This window comes from Mesoplodon mirus, assembly GCF_964341445.2.
Source record: "Mesoplodon mirus genome assembly, chromosome: 4".
Classification (NCBI taxonomy): Eukaryota; Metazoa; Chordata; class Mammalia; order Artiodactyla; family Ziphiidae; genus Mesoplodon; species Mesoplodon mirus.
In genome coordinates, this window is record NC_138979.1 from 63,516,176 (window position 1) to 63,537,890 (window position 21,715).

At 43.0% G+C, this 21,715-nt stretch overlaps 1 protein-coding gene across 6 annotated transcripts in view; it reads left to right on the forward strand.

Annotated features, from left to right (window-relative positions):
* The first annotated feature begins 291 nt into the window (after window positions 1-291).
* The window catches only part of PML (PML nuclear body scaffold), a 44,420-nt gene continuing 22,996 nt past the window's right edge, over window positions 292-21,715 (forward strand). For 5 of the 6 annotated variants that reach the window (XM_082618402.1, XM_082618405.1, XM_082618403.1 and 2 more), the window contains exons 1-3: window positions 292-501; window positions 2,447-2,913; window positions 20,587-21,167. In XM_082618402.1, coding sequence (XP_082474528.1) covers window positions 373-501; window positions 2,447-2,913; window positions 20,587-21,167 — 1,177 coding nt within the window. In that variant the 5' untranslated portion in view covers window positions 292-372. The remainder of the gene's footprint in view (window positions 502-2,446; window positions 2,914-20,586; window positions 21,168-21,715) is intronic. The other variant, XM_082618407.1, reaches the window with a different exon arrangement.

Consider the following 21,715-nt stretch of genomic DNA (forward strand, 5'->3'; position numbering starts at 1 on the left):
CGGCTCCGGCTCCCAGCTGAGGGCTGGCACAAAGCTGTGCCAGTGTGAGATGAATGAATGTTTCAAAACCGAGGGCGGGGGCTGCCTCCTTCCAGGTCAGCTCTGACACTGTCCAGTTGTGCGTTTACTCCTCTCCTCCCTCTCCCTCCTCCCTGCTCAGGGCGAGTCTTCAGAACCCACAGCCGACTTCTCCGCCCCTAGAACCGCCCACAGCTAGTGTCTCACTTCCTCTCGGGAGGCGGACCCTCGCGGGGCCCCTCCCCTTTCGGACGCTTCGACGCTTCGGGAGCTCAGACGTCAGGCGCAAGCCTCTGGTTCAGCTTCTCCCGCCCTTCAGCATCAAAAACGAGAATCGAAACTGCGCTGGATTCCATGCAGCAGGAGGCTGTACCCGCCCGATCTCCGGGGCCCCAGCAGGACTCCGCACTGCCCCACGCCCCCACCATGCCTCCCCCGGAGTCCCTCTCCGAAGGCCACGAGCCCAGCCACAGCCCCCCAGAGGTACTAGTACTGCGTTTGGGGAGATGGGGTTCAGGCTTTGTTGATTTTCGTTGGGGGAGATGTGGGGAGGGACAGGGGAACTTGGCCAAGCACCTTAAAGAGTGACACAAGGAAGGAAGACCAGGCATGAGGTCCTGACCTTCTCGGTTTGGGTCACGGAAAGTAGAAAATGGGATGAGGATAAGTTAGGGGGGACCTCTCTGGCCTGCGATTCTCCACGAGCAGGGGGGTAAGATGCTGAGGGTCAGTGGCACCCCGGACCGGACTCTTCCGCCCCCACGCTGGGACCTGCCTCTTATCCCCTGCCTCAGACGTCCCCTGCCTCAGACGAAGGACCACCTATTAGGGAGAGTAGTAGCCTTATTGCACCGGCCTGGGAACCCCCAACATGTCCCAGGTGTGGAAAAACAAGAACCCTAGTTCCCAGATCAGAAAGTGGGAGAGAGGTGTCTTGGCTAAGGCCTCAGAGTTCCTGTGGTCTCTCCTTTAGGAAGCTTCTTGGATCCTTTTCTTGGAGCACCTTGCTCCCCTAACCCCCATCCCCAAGGGGTTTATTAGGGGTTTATTAGTCTTCTGTGCAAACTCCCTAGCTACCCCTGACCCCCAAAGGAACTACTTAGATCAGTTGCTCTATGTTCTTCTATGTCCTTTTTACTGTCCTTCATGAAAGTACAAATAACACCATATTGCAGTAACTTTCATTATTTGCATTTACACCTAGGAATAATATTAACAATACTAGTTAACATTATGAATATTTCTCATGGGCCAGGTATGGTATTAAGCACTTTTTTTTGTGGTAAAATGTTATCAAAGGGCCTCCCTGGTGGCGCAGTGGTTGAGAGTCCGCCTGCCGATGCAGGGGATACGGGTTCGTGCCCCGGTCTGGGAGGATCCCATATGCCGCGGAGCGGCTGGGCCCGTGAGCCATGGCCGCTGAGCCTGTGCGTCCGGAGCCTGTGCTCCGCAACGGGAGAGGCCACAACAGTGAGAGGCCCGCGTACAGCAAAAAAAAAAAAAAAAAAAAATGTTATCAAATATATATATTATGTATGTTTTCTCCATTTCTAAGTGTACAATTCAGTGGCATTAAATACATTCACAATGTTGTGTAGCCCTCACCACCGTCTATTTACAGAATTTTTTTATCCAAACAAAGTCTGTACTCTTTAAGCAATAGTTCCTCATTCCCCTCTTCCCCCAGTGGCTGGTAACCTCTAATCTACTTTCTCTGTGAATTTGCCTAGTCTAGATATTTCCTAGAAGTGGATTCCTACAATATTTGTTCCTTTGTGTCTGGATGATCTTACTTAGCATAATGGCTTCAAGGTTCATTCATGTTGTAGCATGTGTCAGAATTTCCTTTTTAAGGCTGAATAATATTCCATTGTGTGTATATACCACATTTTGTTTCTCCATTCATCTCTTGATGGACACTTGGGTCGTTTCCACCTTTTGGCTATTGTGAATAATGCTGTGTACAGAATAATGAGTGTACAAGTATCTGGGTACTTATTTTCAGTTCTATTGGGTATATATCTAGGTGTGGAATTGCTGGATCATATGGTAGTTCTATGTTTAACTTTCTGAGGAAACATCAAAGTGTATTAAGCACTTTATGTGAGGTTATATGATGTACACTTAATGAATCTCATTTTTAAACTTAAGTTCCTTGAAGGCAGGGATTTGTCCTATACATCCTTGTATCTCAGGGCCTAGTACTGTGTCTTATGAGAAGTAGATGCTCAGTAAATTTTGGAGTGAGAGTGGGAAGGCCTGAGTAAGTGGAGGATTGGGGTACTGATAAGCCTGGGTTTTGCATCATCCAATGACAGCCTGGTATGGAATAGGAAGTCCCACTCTGAGCCTCCAGCCATAGGGGCGGGTGTCCATTGGGTGGGAACTCCTGGGACTTCAGATCTCATCTCCCTCTCTGATCCCCCAGCAAGCCACGGACGAAGAGTTCCAGTTCTTGCGCTGCCAGGGCTGCCGGGCAGAAGCCAAGTGCCCCAAGCTGCTGCCTTGTCTGCACACGCTGTGTTCAGGATGCCTGGAGGAGCCAGGCATGCAGTGCCCCATCTGCCAGGCGCCCTGGCCCCGAAGCCCTGATGCGCAGGCCTTGGACAACGTCTTCTTCGAAAGCTTGCAGCGGCGCCTGTCGGTGTACCGGCAAATCGTGGACGCGCAGGCACTTTGCACCCGCTGCAAAGAGCCGGCCGACTACTGGTGCTTCGAGTGTGAGCAGCTCCTCTGCGCCAAGTGCATCGAGGCGCACCAGTGGTTCCTCAAGCACGAGGCCCGGCCACTGGTGGAACTCCGCAGCCAGTCGGCGCGGGAGTTTCTGGATGGCACGCGCAAGTCCAACAACATCTTCTGTTCCAACCCTAACCACCGCAACCCTACGCTGACCAGGTGAGCGGGCCTGCCCAGGGTGGGGTGAAGCATCTAAGAGCGAGGTAGAGGGTGCGGGGAGCAGAGATCCAGAGTCTCACAGCCGGGAACTTGGGTCAAGGAGCTTCTACCGTCTTGCAACTCAAAATAAGGTCCACAGACCAGCAGCATCAATAGCAATGACCGCAATTTATGCTGTCCCATGCAAATGGATGGATAGCAGTAGTTTCCAATTTTCCCTTATAAGAAATAATGCTGCAGAATCATCTTTTCACCCATATCCAGTCATTTCTTCAGGATAAATTTTTAGAAATGCCATTTCTAGGTGAAGGGTTATGAAAGTTTTACATTTTAATATGTTGCCAAACTGCCCTTTAGAAAGTCTTATAGTGGAATTTTCCAGAAGCACTGCCATGGAGTCTCAGTATAGCTGGATTCTAGGATGAGATGTGGGTAGTTAGTTTCTGTCTGAAGAGTCAAAACCGAACAAAGCACTTCCTGGGAGTGTCTGTATGAGAAAAAAAAAAAGTCATGTCCAATATTAATGAGTTTTACTAAACAGCACAGGATTTTAATTCAGGATTTTTTGGATAGATAATACATTTATATGGTGCAAAAAATTACAAACAAAATTTATAGAGAGGACAAAGTCTCCATTCCACTCTGTCCCCCATCTGCCTAATACCCACCACTTCTCCCTCCCCCATCCGCGTTTAACCACGGTTACCAGTTTTGAATGTTTCCACAGTTTGTGAATAAACACACAGGTAGGAGTATATAGTCTTATAGGTCTTATTTTTTCCCCCTTTAAGCAAAAAGCTTAACATAGCATACCTATGAGAACTTTTAATACTCCCCCCCCCCCACATAGATAGCTTGTATAAGATTCTTGGGGATCTGCTTGCAAAGTGAAAGTATTCTTTGCCCATTGAGGGCACACTCAGACAGAGCTCCATTCCTGCTAAACTGACTGTGGCTTGCTTACTTCCTGCTTGGAGATTTACCACCTGTACTACCAGATTCCTCCACAGCTGATACTATTGTTTGAATTTGGATTTCTTTATTTATTGTTAAGGTTGAGGTCCAGTGGCTTTTCATATGTTTGTTGGCCATTGAGCTTCTTCATTTGTGAATTGCCTCCTGAGGTCCTTTGCTTGTTTGTTTGTTTACTTTTAGGAATTAGTCTTTAATTGTAAGAGCTTGTTATAGTGCAGATATTTTTCCTGTGTTGACCTTTGTCGTTCATTCAATATGAGGTGTTGTGTTTAAGTTTTTAGTTCTATGTAGTCCAATCCATCAATCTCTTCCTTTATGGTATCTGGCTTTGATCATCCTAGGAAACATTTTTCCTATGCCAATGTTGAAAATATTTACTTGTACTCTATTTTAATAATTTGTTTTTATAGTTAAATTTTTCATTCCCATGGAATTTATTTTTGTGTGTGGTATAAGGTAAGAACCCTTGCTTTGCATTTCTCTCCAAATGGAAAGCCAGTTCTCTCAACAACTTTTATTGAATAATTCACTCTTTTTGTTTGTTTTTTCCCATTTTTTAAAATCGAAGTATAGTTGATGTACAATATTCTATGTTACAGGTGTACAATATAGTGATTCACAATTTTTAAAGGTTATACTTCATTTATAGTTATTATAAGATATTGGCTATATTCCCCATGTTGTACAATATATCCTTGTAGCTTATGAATAATCCACTCTTGCTTTGATCTGAAATGCCCTTTTAATCTTGTACTAAATGTTCATGTAGTCATGAATATGTTTGTAAATCCCTGTTCTGCACCAAACTATTCTTATGCTAATCCTTACTACTGTAAGGAGTTCTGTAGCTTTATATTTGATAGGGTGAATTCCCATTCTTCTTCAAAAATAATTTTGCTTTTATAATTTGTACAGTTGCTTTTGCTCTTACAATTCATGCAGTTTCAGAACTTATATATTCATTGAGATTTTGACTGAGATGACATTAAATCTTGGAAGAATTGTCCTCATCTCTGGTTATATCTTTGGGTTTTATAGTTTTATTCACAAACGTCTTGAAATTTTAAATTATAGTTAAATTTATAATATGTAATAATATTATGAATGGAATTTTTTCCATTATAATTTCTAACTGGTTATTATTAACATTCACTAATGCTATTAATTTATGTATATCTATATTACATCTAGCCATCTTATTGGGCTCTTTTATTCTTGTAAGTTTTTCAGTTGATTTTTTGGATTTTCTAGGTAAACAGTCATATCACCTACAAATAATAAAACCTTTTTTCTTCCCAGTATTTATACATATTACCTCTTTGTAGCTTTGTTTCATTGGATTGGCCAGAACTGCCAGGACAGTACTGAATAATGTGAAGCAGTGGTTAGAAAAGGCAACTTTGTCTTGTACCTATCTTTCATGAGAAAGCTTCTTATGTTTTCTTGTTTAGTATGATGCTTATTATTGATTTCCTCAGGTGACTTTTAAAAATCACATTAAGAAAGTTGCCTCCCACTTCTAGTTTTCTAAGAGTTTTGTTGTTGCTGTTATTTTGTTTTATTTTTAACTCAGGAGTAGATGTTCTTTTGGACTCTGAAGATGTCCTTTCACCTTTTAATATGATGAATTATATCAATAGGTTTCTTTATGGTGAACCATTCTTTAATTCCTGGGAGGAAAAAGTCTATTTGGTCATGATATACTATTATTTTAAATTCTAGCTAGATTCCATTTAGTACTGTTTAGGCTATTATTTAGGGTATTATCTATATTTATAAATGTGATCAAATTTTATGAATATGTATGATTTCCTTGTCAAGTTTTCTTATTCATTTGATAAGACAACTCTTTCAATGAGTTTGCAAGCTTCTTTGAACATGATAATATGTATAAATTGCTTAGCATAGTGCCTGGCACATATTAAATACTCAATAAATGTTAAAATGCTACTCTGATAATTTCTCTGCTGTAGACTAGTTTAAAGAACATAGCAATTCAAGCTTATAGAAGTTTCTTGAAAAACTATCTGATACAGGTACCTTTTTTGAAGAGTAGGTTTTTCCCCCCTTTTTTTTGGATCTTGAATTAGATTTTTTGGAATGTTTTCTAGTTCATCCTGAGTTATCTTTTATAATTTAAAAATCTCCTCTATACGTGTAATTGTGTCCCCTTTCTTATTTCTAATGTTGTATATTTGTGGTTATTTTAGTGATCTTTTCAAAGCACTAGCTTTTTGGTCTTTCCTTTTATTGCTTACTGATAGTAATGTTTTCCTTTTCTCTAATTAATCATTTTGTTTTTATCATCATTATTTTCTCTCTTCTACTTGTCTCATTATTCATCATCTAACTGAACATTTAATTCATTTATTTGTTATCCTTATTGTTTAATACGTTCTCCTGTGAATATGACATTGGCTGCATCCCATAACTTTGATGTAGTGTAATCATAGTCAATCATTTCTCAAATATCTATAATTTCAGTCTTTTCTCTTTTTAAACATTTTTTCTTTGATAGAAGAGTTTGGGGGAGGGAGTTTTCTAAAATTTTCAAGTGGCTTGTGATGTTTGATATTTAAATATTTGATGTTAATTTCTACAGTATGGTCACCTAGTATTTGAGTTATATCTGGGACTATACTGATGTTTTCTTTGGGGCCCTGGACCATATTCCGTGGACTAGCATATTCCTAGGATTTTTAAAAAATGTGTATTCTTTGTAGAGATATATCATATATATCTCTCCTCTTTCTATTCTGGTTTAAATTTTTAACAAACATATTAGAACGCGTGTGTGTGTGTGTGTATCTCTCACCATCAAGAGTAGATTACAACTGTTCTTCCAGATAAGATAAAACTTTTAGCATACTTCTTTTTCTCCCCTCTTTCTCTTACCACATTCAGATATAGTTGAAATAACATGAAATTTTAGTTCTAGATATTACCAAATTTTATGTCTTTTCTATTCTAAGCATCCTTTTTTGACAGTTATTAAGTGTCATCATCACATTATAACCCACTTGTTATCTATAATCTTAGATTTTAATTAGTTTCATTGCTCACAATAATTTTTTCTATAACGTATCTTCCTCTTTCTTCAATTATTTAATGTTATTAATTTCCCATTTGGCTGGAATACTTCAAGTAATTTTTTTTTGGTTGCTTTTCCGAGTTTACTTTCTGGAATCTTGATTGTCTTAACTTGCATGTCCTTCATTTGCTGTCACATTTATTTCTTAATTTATTTTTTATTTTTATTTTTGGCCATGCCACGCAGCTTGTGGGATTTTAGTTCCCTGACTAGGGATCAAACCTGGACCCTCAGCAGTGAGAGCACGGAGTCCTAACCACTGGACCGCCAGGGAGTTCTCTGCTGTCACATTTAAAGGAAAGTTTAGCTAGGTGTAAAATTCTGAGGTCACAATCACAAATCTTTCATCTTGGAGTATATACACATTGCTTCATAAATTTGTGGCCTCCAGTGCTGCAGATGAGAAATTTAATTATTATCTAATTATTTTTCCTCTGTGGGTAATCCGTTTTTGTTTGCTAAGGATCTTTATATAATTTTTCTTTATTCTTGAAAATGATTGATCAAGCTATAGGTCTTTTCTTTTTTCAATAATCCTCTCTGACATTGTTTAACTGAAAATTCAAGTCTTTCTTCAGCTCAAAGAAATTGTCTTCTACTTTTTTATATATTGATTTCTGTTCATTTGCTTATTTTTTTCTTTTTATGGCAATTGTTTTTGTGTGTGTGTGGCTTTTTTTTAATTAACTTTTTATTGGAGTATAGTTGATTCACAATGTTGTGTTAGTTTCTGCTGTACAGCAAAGTGAATCAGTTATACATATACATATATCCATTCTTTGTTAGATTCTTTTCCCATATAGGTCATTACAGACTATTGAGTAGTGTTCCCTGTGCTATACAGGAGGTCCTTATTAGTTATCTATTTTACATATTGTACTGTGTGTGTGTCAATCCCAATCTCGCAATGTATCCCTCCTCCCCCACTTCCCCCCATAACCCTTCCCCGACTTTCCCCCATAACCCTTAGGTTTGTGTTTCACATCTGTGACTCTGTTTCTACTTTGTAAATAAGTTCATCTGTATCATTTTTTTGGATTCCACATATAAGTGGGATCGTATGATGCTTCTCTTTCTCTGCCTGACGTACTTCACTCAGGGTGACGGTCTCTAGGTCCCTCCATGGCGCTGCGACAATTGCAATCATGTTGTTTTAATTGCCAAACAAGGTCAGTGTTCTCAGGATGCTTTTTCTTGTCAGCCTGTTCTTGTTTCCTCAGTGTATGTTCTTAAATCTCCCTGGAAAACAAACTTAGAATTTTTAGAAGGTTTATGTTTCCTATATTACCCTTTTTTTCAGTGTGAGCCAGGAATCCGTTTGGTCCCCATTTTGGCTGCTGATTCTCTTTATAGGTCCTGTGGTTCTGTGTTGTCTGCTCACATGTAAATGTGGACATCTAGATTGCACAGTCTTAGTAGCTGATAGGGGCTGGCAGCAACTGTATAAACCACAGTTTACACCTCCTACCCTGCGGTGAGGATGGGGCCTCTCCCAGAGCCCCAGATGGTGGTAGCTTACAGAGTGCTTCACCTCTAGTGTCGGGGGTGGATTTCTCCACAGTGGGCAAGGTACAAGGGGCAAGGAGGTCCAGCCAGCAAGAGGACAGGATTCTTTTCCCTTGAGCATGGTAGATGGCTTCAAAAACCTGACAGTATTGCTTAAAAATCATACACACACAGTCACAATTCACAGTTGTTTCACAATCTACCAGTGGTTACTAAACAAACTCGTTTCTTCTGCACAAAACCTTAGTGTCATAAATAACCCACAACTTCTTGCAGGTTACCAGTCAATAATAAACCGTTTCATCCTTTGACATTGAGCTGACTTAGGGCTCACACTGGGGAGCAGCATCAGAAGTGGCTTTAAACTTTCAAACTCAGCCTGGGAGTGTCCTCCCTAGGACCATTGGCATTTGATCACCATACTTGTGGAGTCCATTCTTTCAGCCCACATTCCTACTATGTAGCAAGCCCTCTGCTAGGTGCTAGGGTATAAATACAAACAGATACAGCCCTGGCCCTCTGAGGTCACAGTCTGGTGGAGGAACCAGATCTGCAATTAACAATCAAGGCTGCAAAGTGCTTCAAGGAAGCCTGCTCACCATTGTCACTCTGTGCTGATAGTTGCCCTTAGGACAGTGTGATAAGACACCATCCTCTCCCTCATATTTTCCCTTTCCAGAGGGCTGTGTGTGCTCAGTTATTTAAGGGCAGAAGGAAGAAGGAAGGGAGGCACCAGGCATGTGATCTCAGAAAAGGCCACTTACCCAGCCTGGATTGGCTGGGGATGGCAGCTTCCAAGGGGGTGTCACACTTAGCCTGGCCTGTAAGGAAGCAGAAAGGGGAGGGAGCATGTACAAAGGCAGAGGCACCAGCAAGTCTGCTGCATTTCAGGAGCTGCAAGTAAAGGCTGTGCAGGAGGGCAGGAGCTGGAAGGGTGAGCTAGGGTCAAACATGGGAAAGTTGGAGGAATTCGGACGCTATTCTACAATTTCCGGGACAAAGAATGTTCTCAGTTTGCTCCATTTTCCTGCAGTTTACTCTTGTACCAGTGAGTATCCTGTAGAGCACAGTGTGAATGGACCTTTGGGGACTCTGTTGGAAACCCACTGGTGGTATTAAGGCAGAGAGTGGGATAATATTCAGATCCTCTTTCTGCACTCTGGTACTTTGATTGAAGTGGGCAAGTTTAGGAGCAAGGAGACCAGGATTTTTTTTCTTTGGCTGCATGCTTATTTACATTTTACCCTATTCCATAAAGAATTTGAGATTTACCACCTTACCGTTGGATATATGACCCAAGCGGAACTGAAGCAAAAAATCTGGACCTGGGGAAAGGGAGCCGCATTAGGAGGCTGAGCCATGGTGCAGGTGGGGGTGAGACCTGCAAGAATGCAGAGGTGGCAGCATGGGGAGAAGGCCAGAGTGTCACACGGCCATGGCCTGCCTAACCTGGAGGTCAAGGTGGCTGCCAGCCTTTTCATCACATGTGCTGGGGAGCGCTGGGGAGTGCCTTGCAGCCAAGGGTAATGGGGGTTTAGGACTGTCGATGGAGCTGAGACCCATGTTGGGGTGTCAGATCCCAAAGCTTGGCTGGATGGAGTAGGGGAATTAATCCAGGACCATCAAAACTTGTAGCGGGAAGAGCTTTAGTTACAGTTGAGTGGGGAAAATCAAAGACCTATTATTCAAGTTTGAGACGTATGATGAGATCATAAACTGGGAAAAGAGCTCCCAAGACCAGAAAGTTGGAATGATTGGCAACAGGTGGGGAGAGGCATCCTGGGCAGCCCAGGGGAGGGTTCAGGGCAGAGGTGGACATCACGCAGTGGTGGCAGGAAGCAGAGTACAGGGGACAGGCTTAAAACCAGCCTTGAGTGACGCTCCCCGATCCCTTGGTACCTGGGCAGCGCCTTTCAATAGGAAACTGAAACCTTTTCCAGTATGGTCAGAGAATGGGCTCTTCTGGTTGGATTTGACCTCTTCTTAACACAATAAAGCACTTTCCTGTCTTTCGAGATGTTTTTTCCTGTGCTGTTACCTTACTTCCCAGACCCTCCTATAAGATTATTGAGGAAGAGAGAATTGTTGCAAGAGGCCCAAACATTAACGGGAGCTCATCCCCAAATAGGAGATCTTATCTGAGCCAGGGCCAGGACAGGACGCAGGATTTCTGACTGCAGACCCTGCAGAGTCTGTCCTGGTGCTGCCGGCCTCCACATACAGGTAGTTTTCAACTAACAACCTGGCCAAGTTGCAAAAAAAGGATTCTACAAGTTGCTTGTTTCGAGCTCAGAGTGTATCTTCCCTTACAATTAGTTTATTCAAAGGAAGCATGCTAGTTAAGCAATGTTAAATTTAATTTTCCTTGACTTTGATGAAAGAAAAAGATACTAAAGTAAAATTAGACTTGCTAAACTTCAAAGAAATATTTCTTCATCCTAAAATATTTCCTAAAAGACCTCTCTAAGATTAAGCAAAAAAATTACCAAGGCATCAAGAGGCTGGAGCCATTATAGTTTGTATTTAATGAAATGAATCCATTTTAGACAGTAACAAAGTCTTTGCCGTGAAAGACCAGGATGGTCCACTCCCATGTTTGTAGTCTTGGTTCCATGTCACAATGGCTCTAATGCACAGCACTGGTCCTTTCACTTTAACACCACTTTTCATGGATTCTTTGTTTTGATTCGGCTCTTGGTTGGACGGATGTTGTCAATCAGCAGTTTTTCTCAAGAAGGACTGCTGTGTTCTGAATTCCTAGAGTGTCTTGGTGTTGAGAATGTCTATCAGTTGCTTTTACGCTTACATGACATCTTGGCTGGGTGTAATATACCTGATCATGGTCTTTCCTTTAGAGCTTTGTAGACTTTGCTGCATTATCTTCCAGCATCAAACGTCCACCAGGAGAGGCCTGAGGCCAAATTTATTGGCTTTTTCTGTCTCGATGCCTAAAGATATTTTTCATTCCTTAAGTTTATCAATTTAACCAAGCTGTCTTGGTGTGGAGCATATTGTATCAAATTATTCTGAAACCCAGTTTGCTCCTTTAGTTTAAAAATTCTGTTTATTTCAATGAAATTTTCTTACATAACCCCTCCTCCTCTTTCTTCCTCTTCCTTTCCTTCTCATTTTCCTCTTGCTCTATTACCGTTAGTATTACAGTTTTTAATTTATGATTTTATTTTTTTCTGATTAGTAATCTTAAGAGTATTACCACAGTGTGGGGGAAACTTAAATATTTAGTGAGTATTGAATGAGTAACAAAGATCAGAACCACAGTATACACTCAGAGCTACATAAAATAATTTTATACCTATTTTAATAAAAGTACTTCTGGAGAATATCAAAATTGTTTGTGTCACATAAGGAGTTACTGCTTGTTTCCTATGTCACCAGATTCTATTAACATTTAACGATTAACTTTATAGTCATTGAATTTTGTAACAAATGCCTGCTTTGGCTTTTTTTTAAAAATAAATTTATTTATTTAATTTTTTTATTTTTGGCTGTGTTGGGTCTTCGTTGCTATGCGCAGGCTTTCTCTAGTTGGCAGTGAGCGGGGGCTACTCTTCGTTGCAGTGCGTGAGCTTCTCATTACGGTGGCTTCTCTTGTTGTGGAGCACGGGCTCTAGGCGCGCGGGCTTGAGTAGTTGCGGCACGCGGGCTCACTAGTTGTGGCTCACGGGCTCTAGAGCACAGGTTCAGTAGTTGCGGCACATGGGCTTAGTTGCTCCACGACGTGTGGGATCTTCCTGGACCAAGGATCAAACCCGTGTCCCCTGCATTGGCAGGCGGATTCTCAGCCACTGCGCCACCAGGGAAGCCCGCTTTGGCATGTTTTACAGTTTGGATTTGTTCTGCCAAAGCTGTTAGAGTTGGGGAGGTATTTTGAGATAGGGACAACTGAATAGAAGCGCTGTCTGTTTATACCATATGTTATTTAATACAGTATTAAGTTATTGTTACCTTAATATCCAATAGCATTTTTCTTATTCATGGCTCTAGTTAATTGATTGTTTCAGCTATTTCCATCTCTTTTGCCGTTTTATTTCTTGAAATTAGGTTGGATTTAAATGAAATAGCTTAATCAGATTAATAAGTAATCACTATACTTATCTATGTGATCAACTTTGCCTTGTTCTTTTGCAACGTTTACTGGCATGTAAATCCAAATTGTGTTCATGTTCACTAATACCCAATACTATATAATTATAGTACATTATTATAAAACTCAGTGAATTTGCCCAAGTGATCTAACTTTGTTCAAAAATTGAATCTCCTTCATTAACAAATTACTTATGTGTTACTTAAGATATTGCTTGCACTTGATACTATTCTGACTGTACTTCCAAGGGGCATCATTGCAGTCACCTCAATGTATGGTGATAATCACTTTTTTTTTTTTTTTTTTGGCTGCTCCACGCAGCTTGTGGGATCTCAGTTCCCCGACCAGGGATCAGTCCAGGGCCCTTGGCAGTGAAAGCATGGAGTCCTAACCACTGGACCGCCAGGGAATTCCCAGATGATCACATTTTAGAAATACCATGTGGTGGCACTGGGAAAGGTTGATTGGAGAGACCAGAGGCAAGGAGGCCTATTAGGGGACAGTGCTAAAGGAGATAAGCCATAACTGGGGCAAGAACAAAGGCAGTATCAATGGGAACTGATGTGACAGATTTAGGAACCAGAATTCTACCTTAATCATCTCTACATTCTAGCCCCATACCTGTACATAGCTGGTACTCAGTAATTTTTTTTAAGTAAATGAAGGTAGACCTTAACAAGACTTAATAATGAGTCATTGTTGAAGCAGTCGAAGAGGGGAGGAATCTGGAATTCCCCTTGATCTTTGGCTTGAGTGGCCTTTGAACAGTAGTGCCATTCACTGCCATAGAGAGGGCAGGAGAGGCAGGGCACCCATGCAGCAGTGCATCTGCTACCTACTGAATGAGTGACGTGGCCCAGCAGAACACTGTCCACCATGGATGTGCCAGTCTTGAAAGCAGAGACCTACACAGAAAAGAGTGGGGAAGAAAAACTATAAACTTTCTCTTCCTCTTTCTTTTTCTTTTTCTTTTTTTTTTTATTTTGTGGTATGCGGGCCTCTCACTGTTGTGGCCTCTCCCGTTGCGGAGCACAGGCTCCGGACTCGCAGGCTCAGCGGCCATGGCTCACGGGCCCAGCCGGTTCGCAGCATGTGGGATCTTCCCGGGGCACGAACCCGTGTCCCCTGCATTGGCAGGCGGCCTCTCAACCACTGTGCCACCAGGGAAGCCCTCTTCCAGCCCTCTTCCTCTTTCTTGGGTGTGGGACCAGCATAAGACCATAGTGTGAAATAGACAAGGCTTCCTCCCCTCCTCTTTCTTTGCTGTTTCTCTCTTTTTTTAAAAATTTATTTTATTTATTTACTTTTGTTTGTGTTGGGTCTTCATTGCTGCTCGTGGGCTTTACTCTAGTTGCGGCGAGCGGGGGCTACCCTTCGTTGTGGTGCGCGGGCTTCTCACTGTGGTGGCTTTTCTTGTTGAGGAGCACAGGCTCTAGGTGTGCAGGCTTCAGTAGCTGCGGTGCGTGGGCTCAGTAGTTGTGGCTCATGGTCTCTAGAGCGCAGGGTCAGTAGTTGTGGCGCACGGACTTAGTTGCTCCACAACATGTGGGATATTCCTGGACCAGGGCTCGAACCCGTGTCCCCTGCATTGGCAGGCAGATTCTTAACCACTGCGCCACCAGGGAAGTCCCTCTTTGCTGCTTCTCTTAACTTCTGTTATCTTCCTCTCTGAGACCGCAGGTTTTCCTATCTCTGTCACCACCTTCTCAACTAATGAATAGTTGGAGGAGGGGAGGTCAACAGGAATAATGCTTTCACTCTCTTTGAGCATCCCAGTCTCTACAATTACTCATCTCCTCTCCTGGTTTCAGAAATCTTATTTCCTCAACTGTGTCACCCTGGAGATGGCAGGAAACCAGCCTCATTAAATGCATCCATACTACTGTGTAAATGACTGACGGATCCCTTTAATTACCCTCTAGCTAATTATTTGAATTTCCAAAAGAGGCTACTCCTTTCCATACTCCACCAAAGTGAGAGCTCCCATCAACCCTTGTTGAGATAGGGGCGGTGAAGTGGAGAGTTTTTCCGTCAGCATTCAGGCAAGTCAGGCCCTGCCCTGGAGTTTTGCTCTGGGGCCATCTCTCCTCCACTAGTCCTGTTTTCATAGGATTTTTGCTTCCTGCGTTCTGAGTTATCCTGTTTCCTAGGACAGCAGAAGTGCCATGTTGCTCTGGTCCTACTGGGAAGTGTGGCTGGTCTAGGGCGGCATGTCCCTACTGGGAAGGGAACAGTCCAGAGACCACACTCAGTGGTGATGTTTCCTACTGCCTGAGGTTGAGAGGCTCACCCACCCACCAGCAGCAGGGCTCTCCCCTGCCACGTGTACATATGCGGTTAATGCCCCCTCTTCTTTCACAGCTCCAGAATGTCCAGTGTGTATCTGGCACTGTGCTGGTCACTTCACATACACCAGCCCCTTGTCTTTGTAACAGTCTATGAGAGAGTATCCTTATGCCCATTGTATAGATGGGGAAATTAAGACTCAGAGAGAGAAAGTAATTTACTCAAGGCCTCATAGCTAGGAATTGTGGAAGAGCTCAGATTCAGGCCTAGGTCGGGCCGCCTCCAGAACCCATATCCTGTCTACTGTCACGTGGCCTCTGGGATGGTGGTTTAGACACAGGCAGCTTTTGGATGGGAAGACTGAGAACCCAGGAAACATGTTGGGGTTTCTATTAAAATATTAATCATGCAGTCAATTCGCTGAACAGTCATAAAGGGATAGACAAAACAATATATCATAAGGCAGAAGAGAAAGAGCTTGTTGTAATTCCTAGAGGGGATGTTCTTTTACGGTTCCCCATTGCCTCCTATTTAAAGTCCAAACTCGTTTGTTTAGAATTGATTACAGAAACTTTTGGAAAATCTCAATCAGTAAAAAGGGGGAGGGGAGAAGAGAAAGAGGTAACTACTATCAATCTAGACTTTCTCCTTTCCTCCCTGCTGTCTCTGTAATCATCTAAAACAGAATGAACAACACTTAGGGTTACAAAGTGTGCTTTTCTTATAATAGGAGGTCATGAATGTCTTTCCAAAAAATAGAGAGTTTTGAATTTTCAGGCAGCTGCATCTGTTGATAGTATGATTTCTTCCACTTCTTCAGTGGTTATAAGGTCTTTACCATCATGAGAGTAAATAGTCAACTGTTATATCTCCATGGTGTTATTTTTCATATTTAACTCTGATTCATCAAAAATATATCTTGGTGTAGTGTATGAAGCAAAGCCCTAACTTGATTTATTCCCCCCCCCCCGTAGCCAGTTTTCATGATCTAATTGTTGAAAATCCTTTAATGTCCATTAGTTTGGGATGCTTTATTGTATAAAATATTACATTCTGATAGATGCCAGGGCCTCTTTCAGGACTATCTGGTCTGTTGTGCTGATCGTTCTCTTGACTATTAGACTAGTATGTACACTTTTAAGAATGGTAGTTCTATAATGTTGTCAGTGGCAGAGAAAATCCCCTTCCTTACACTGATTTTTCAAACAATTTCTTAGCTATTTGATCTGTTTACTCCTTCATGTGAAATTCATTCTTTTTTTCTTTTTTTTCATTGTGTGAAATTTAGAATCAGTTGGTTAAGTTTTAAAATCTCATTTGTAATTTGGCTCAAATTGCTTTAAACCTTTGTATTAACTTGAGGAAAATTAACATTATACTATTTAGTCTCTCCCGTTGGGACCTTGATACACTTTTCTGTTTTTAGACTTTCTCTCGTAGTGGGTTTTTGTCATTTACTCCATATAAGTTCTATGTATTTCTTGCTAGGGTTATGTCTAGGTATTTTTTTTTAGCATTTTCTAAATTGCTGTTGTGAATGAGAACATGGAAAATTTTTCCATATTTCTTTTCATTTGCTTTGCTGGAATAGAATTAAGCTGTTTTCTTCTCTTAATTCTGGTACAATCCAGCCACTTTGCTGAGCAACTTCTCATTGATTCCGTGGTGTTTTAGTTCATTCTTTCGAGTGTTCTAGAAGCAAATAAGTGCCCTTTTGCTTTCCAGAGCTACACCTCTCTGTCTGTGTTAAGTCTGGGTCCTTGTCATGGAGCTCCTTGTGGGTAGGTGCCCACCTCACCTCTGTCTCCCCACAAAGTGCCAAGCACACAGTGGGTGCTCAGTAAGTGTCCTTTGAATGAGGGTGAAGGAACCCTAGGCCAAGGAGGTCATCCTTGGTCTTGGGTGGCAGGCCCACAATGGGTCATTCTGATTCAGGGTTTGCACCTCAGTCTTATCAGAAAGTTGGGGGCTTTGGACCCCAGGGCATCTGATGCAGGCCCCTCAACAGAGACCTGAAGCCAATTGTCTCCTTCCATCCAGAGGGGCAGGGGTGGCTGGTTTCCCTGGGGAGACCCCATTTGGGGCAGAAGGGGCTTAAGAAGAGGACCCAGCAGAGACTGTGGTCCCCCCCAGCAAGTCTTGCTCTCCCTCCAGCCAGGCCACCCCTAGGGGTCCCCTTCCCAGGCCTGGAGCACTCTTTCTAAGGAAGGGTCACTCACCTCGGTCTCAGCCCCTCTCCCATGAATCCAAAGCTAGGAAAATGACAACTGGTTCTAGTTCTCCCTTTATTTCTATAGCCTATCTAATTGCCCACATCTATTAGAATTCTGTTCTTTAATTAAAAACATAGGTAATATCAGTACATTCACAAGGTTCAAACATGAGAGCAACCTAAAAGGCATACAGTGAAATGCCTCACTCCACCTTTTCCCTGCCTCATCCTGTAAATACTTTTATTAATTTGTATCCTTCCAAGGTTTCTTTATTCAAATACGATCAAATATGAATATATTCTTATTTTTCTCCATTCTTACACAAAAGGCAGCATCCTATAATGCACTTCTGGGTTTTTTTTGGCTGCGTTGGGTCTTTGTTGTTGCACGCGGGCTTTCTCTAGTTGCGGCGAGCGGGGGCTATTCTTCATTGTGGTGCGTGGGCATCTCATTGCAGTGGCTTCTCTTGTTGCGGGGGATGGGCTCTAGGCACACAGGCTTCAGTAGTTGTGGTGTGCGGGCTCTAGGGCACACGGGCTTTAGTAGTTGTGGCACGCAGGCTCAGTAGTTATGGTGCCCGGGCTTAGTTGCTCCACGGCATGTGGGATCTTCCTGGCCCAGGGATCGAACCCATGTCCCCTGCATTGGCAGGCAGATTCTTAACCACTGTGCCACCAGGGGAAGTCCCCTATAATACACTTCTACACCTTGATTTTTTTACTTAAAGTATACATTGTCATAATTGAACACATTATATGGTAGTCACTGTTCTAACCTTTTATATATATTAACTCATCGAATCCTCCTAATACTCCTATTATTATCCTTATTTTGCTAGAGAGATTTTTCCATATAATGAACTTCCACAGTTTTTTTCAGCTGCATAGTACTCCACTGTACGGGTGCATTGTAATTTGTGTAACTCATTGCCTAGTGATGGTCACTTAGGTTGTTTCTATTCTTTGCTATTATGGACTGTGTTACGTTGTACAAATGTTATTTTTTATGTATGGAGATAGAGCTGCAGAAAAGATATCTAGAAGGGAGAGTGCTGGGTCAGAGGATAAATACATTTGTAATTTTGATGAATACTGCCAAATTGCCCGCTGTAGAGTTATTCATTCCTTTCATAATTGCTTCACATTTCTCATTAGTAGTGTCTAATTAGGGAGCACTAATATTTCAGGCAATTATAATCATAGTCTTTTTAAAAAACATTCATGTATGGCTTACCTCATTTGATCCTCTCCAGCACTCCCATATGAGGTAGGAATTATCCCTATTTTACAGGTAAGAAAACTGAGGTGCAGAGAGGTTAAATGACCTGCCAAGGAAGGGCACAGAGCTGAGGTCAGATCCACATCTGCCCAGCTTTTTTCTCTGCTCCAACTGCCACTTACCACAGCCACTGGCCCTGACTCTAGGTGATGTGGGTCTCTGTTACTTAGATCCGATTTCCTGAGGCTGGAGGAGCTCAAGGCTCATGACCCAGTGGCACCCCCCATCCCACTTTCCACACACTTTTCTGTCTCCAGAAAAGCTTTGCTAGCGTGGCATAAGTCTCCTGTGTTTGAGCAGGAGGGTCAAGCCCTGGGACTTTACCACCTTGGGTGACTTGGGAAGGTTGAGAGCTGGCAAAGCTGAGGACTAGTACCTGGTTTCAAGATTTTAGAATTGGGTCGGCCAGCAGGCTCTCTGTTGGCAGTTGTGGGACAAGTTGCTATCAGTAATTAAGGCCAAAATGGCCCCAGCTAAAATCCTTTCTCCTGGCCTCAGGTGGGCTAACTTATTATTTTCATTGCCGGTGAGAGTAAATTACAGCAGTATTTCTAGGGAAGTAACTAATATTTTTCCTGGTAATATTTGAAGAAGCAGCACTGCAGTGTTTCAGAGCATGGACTCTGAGCCAGGCTGCTTGGGTTTTTTATATTAGTTTCCTGTTGCTACTGTAACATTTACCACAAATTTAGGGACCTAAACCATTAGGTCCTCTGGAGGTCAGAAGTCTGAAATGGGTCTCATTGAGCTAAAATCAAGACGTCAGTAGGGCTGTGTTCCTTCTGGAGGCTCTTGAGGAGAATCCATTTTCTTGCCTTTTCCAGCTTCTAGAGGCTGCCTGCATTCTGTATTTTATGATCCCCTTCCATCTTCAAAGCCAGCAGCATAGTGTCACTGTGACCTCTACTTCCATCATCACCTCTCCCTTCTCTCACTCTCCTGCCTCCTGCCTCTTTCCTTTATGAGGACTCTTGTGCTTACATTGGGTCCACCCAGATAATCCAGGATAATCTTCCCATCTCAAGATCCTTAATGTAATCACACCTGTCAAGTCTATTTTGCCGTGTAAGGTGCCATATTCAGGTTCCAGGAATTAGTACTTGGATGGGGGCCATTATTCTGCCTACTACAATTTGTATCTGGACTCTACCACTTACTAACTGTGTGACCTTGGACAAGTTATTGTACCTCTTGCTCAGTTTCCCCATCCTTAAAATAGGGATAATAATAATCCCCACTCCATAGGATTGTTAGAAGGATTAAATGAGTTGATATTTGTCAAATGCTTATAATAGTGTCTGACACATAGTAAATGCTATGGAAGTGTCTTCTGGCTAAAATATATTAAATAAATAAAAATATGCATACTCTTTGATCTAGCAATCCTATTATTTTATAATGTATTTAATAGAAACAAAAGGATGCATGCATTAGGCTACAGAAAGCATTGGGCATATTGAGGAAAAATGCACAAACAGGAAATCACTGGGATTTCCATTAACAGGATGAATGAATCAGTGTGGTCCATCTGGAATGTAAAGAAGCTATTAATGAGAATACATCAGGTCCATACTTGTAGACCTAGAGGAGTGTCCTGAACAAAAGTTCAATTAAAGGAGGAAGTTACACAGGTTTAGCATGCTCTTATTTTTTTTAAGAACATCAACCTGCCCAAAACTGTTGTAGATATTTGAGCCAATTATTTAAACTCTGAATGTCTTGGTTTCTTTATCTGTGAAATGAGGATAACAGTAATTCTCCCTTAAGAAACTCTACGGAGGATTAAGTGGAATGAAATGTATCAAGTCCTTAGAATTCTGCTAGCAGCAGCATAGTCTGGATATTTATGTAAAGCTGTTTGAATAGAGAGAGGTGTGAAGGATGCACCCAGGGTGCTCACCTGGTTGCCTCCGAGGTGGGGAAAGGAAATTCAGAAACGCTGGGAAGAGATGATTAACTTTCTTGTTGTACGTCTTTGTATTGTTTCACGGATGGAGGCTAGCTATTATTACTTTAGTAACTTTTGATGTTCTAATAACGTTTTATTGGTGTTTTGGATACTATCACCATAACCACAAACATTGAACTGAGAAAAGCACGAACGTAGAAAACATACCATGATTCAAAGTTTTGTAATTTTTGAAGAGGAATTTAATAACGAATATAAAGAGAAAAAAAGCAGACGAGCCCTAAATCAGGCCAGCCTTATGTGTCCACAGCATCTACTGCCGAGGCTGCTCCAAGCCGCTGTGCTGCTCCTGCGCGCTCCTGGATAGGGGCCACAACGAGCTCAAGTGCGACATCGGGACGGAGATCCAGCAGCGGCAGGAGGAGCTGGACGTCATGACCCAGGACCTTCAGGAGCAGGACCGCGCCTTTGGCGCGGCGCAGGCGCAAATGAGCTCGGCCATCAGCCAGCTGGGCCGCGTGCGCGTGGACACCGAGGAGCTGATCCGCGGGGGCGTGCGCCAGGTGGTGGAATACGTGATGGAGCAGGAGCGCCAACTGCTGGAGGGGGTGAATGCACGGTACCAGCGCGATTACGAAGAGATAGCAGGCCAACTGGGCCGCCTGGATGCTGTGCTGCAGCGCATCCGTACGGGCAGCGTGCTTGTGCAGAGGATGAAGCTCTATGCTTCCGACCAGGAGGTGCTGGACATGCACGGCTTCCTGCGCGAGGCACTCCAGCAGCTGCGCCGGGAGGAGCCCCAGAGCCTGCGAGCTGCCGTGCGCATGGACAGCTTCGACGAATTCAAGGTGCGCCTGCAGGATCTCGTCTCTCGTATCACCCAGGGCACAGGTAAGCCACCCTCATGGCTGTCCTGTTTACCGTTTAAGGGCTTGGGCCTTGCCGCTGTCCCTTGGGAAAGGCGAGGTAGAGAAGATCAGTTCCGTATGACAGAAAAGGAAACTATGGGGTTTTTATTAAGTCTCTTGGGTTTGATCACATCATAGGTTACAGGGTGCAGGATCAATCTGGGGGAGAGGAGGCACTGACACGAGGCTGCGGCCACCCAGAGGGGTCACGTTTGACTGATTAACAAGGCCCTATGGATTAACTGCGATCTTGTGACCCTAGAGGAAGTTAAGAAACGACAAAGCTGAGAACCAGACCCTGTATCATTTTAGCCCCAGAGGGACCAACCACTTCAGGAGATTCTCTTAAGCCACCTGTGTCCAGCAACAGAGAAGTTAACTGGAACATGCGGTATGGGCAAAGGGGCTGAAAACCACTCCCCCTATCCCCTGTGGTTGGGTGCTTACCCAGAACCATGCTAGGGCTCAGTGGAGGAGACCTTTTCCCCCTGGGATGGCCCGCCATCTGGACCAGCTTCCAACCTTTATGGG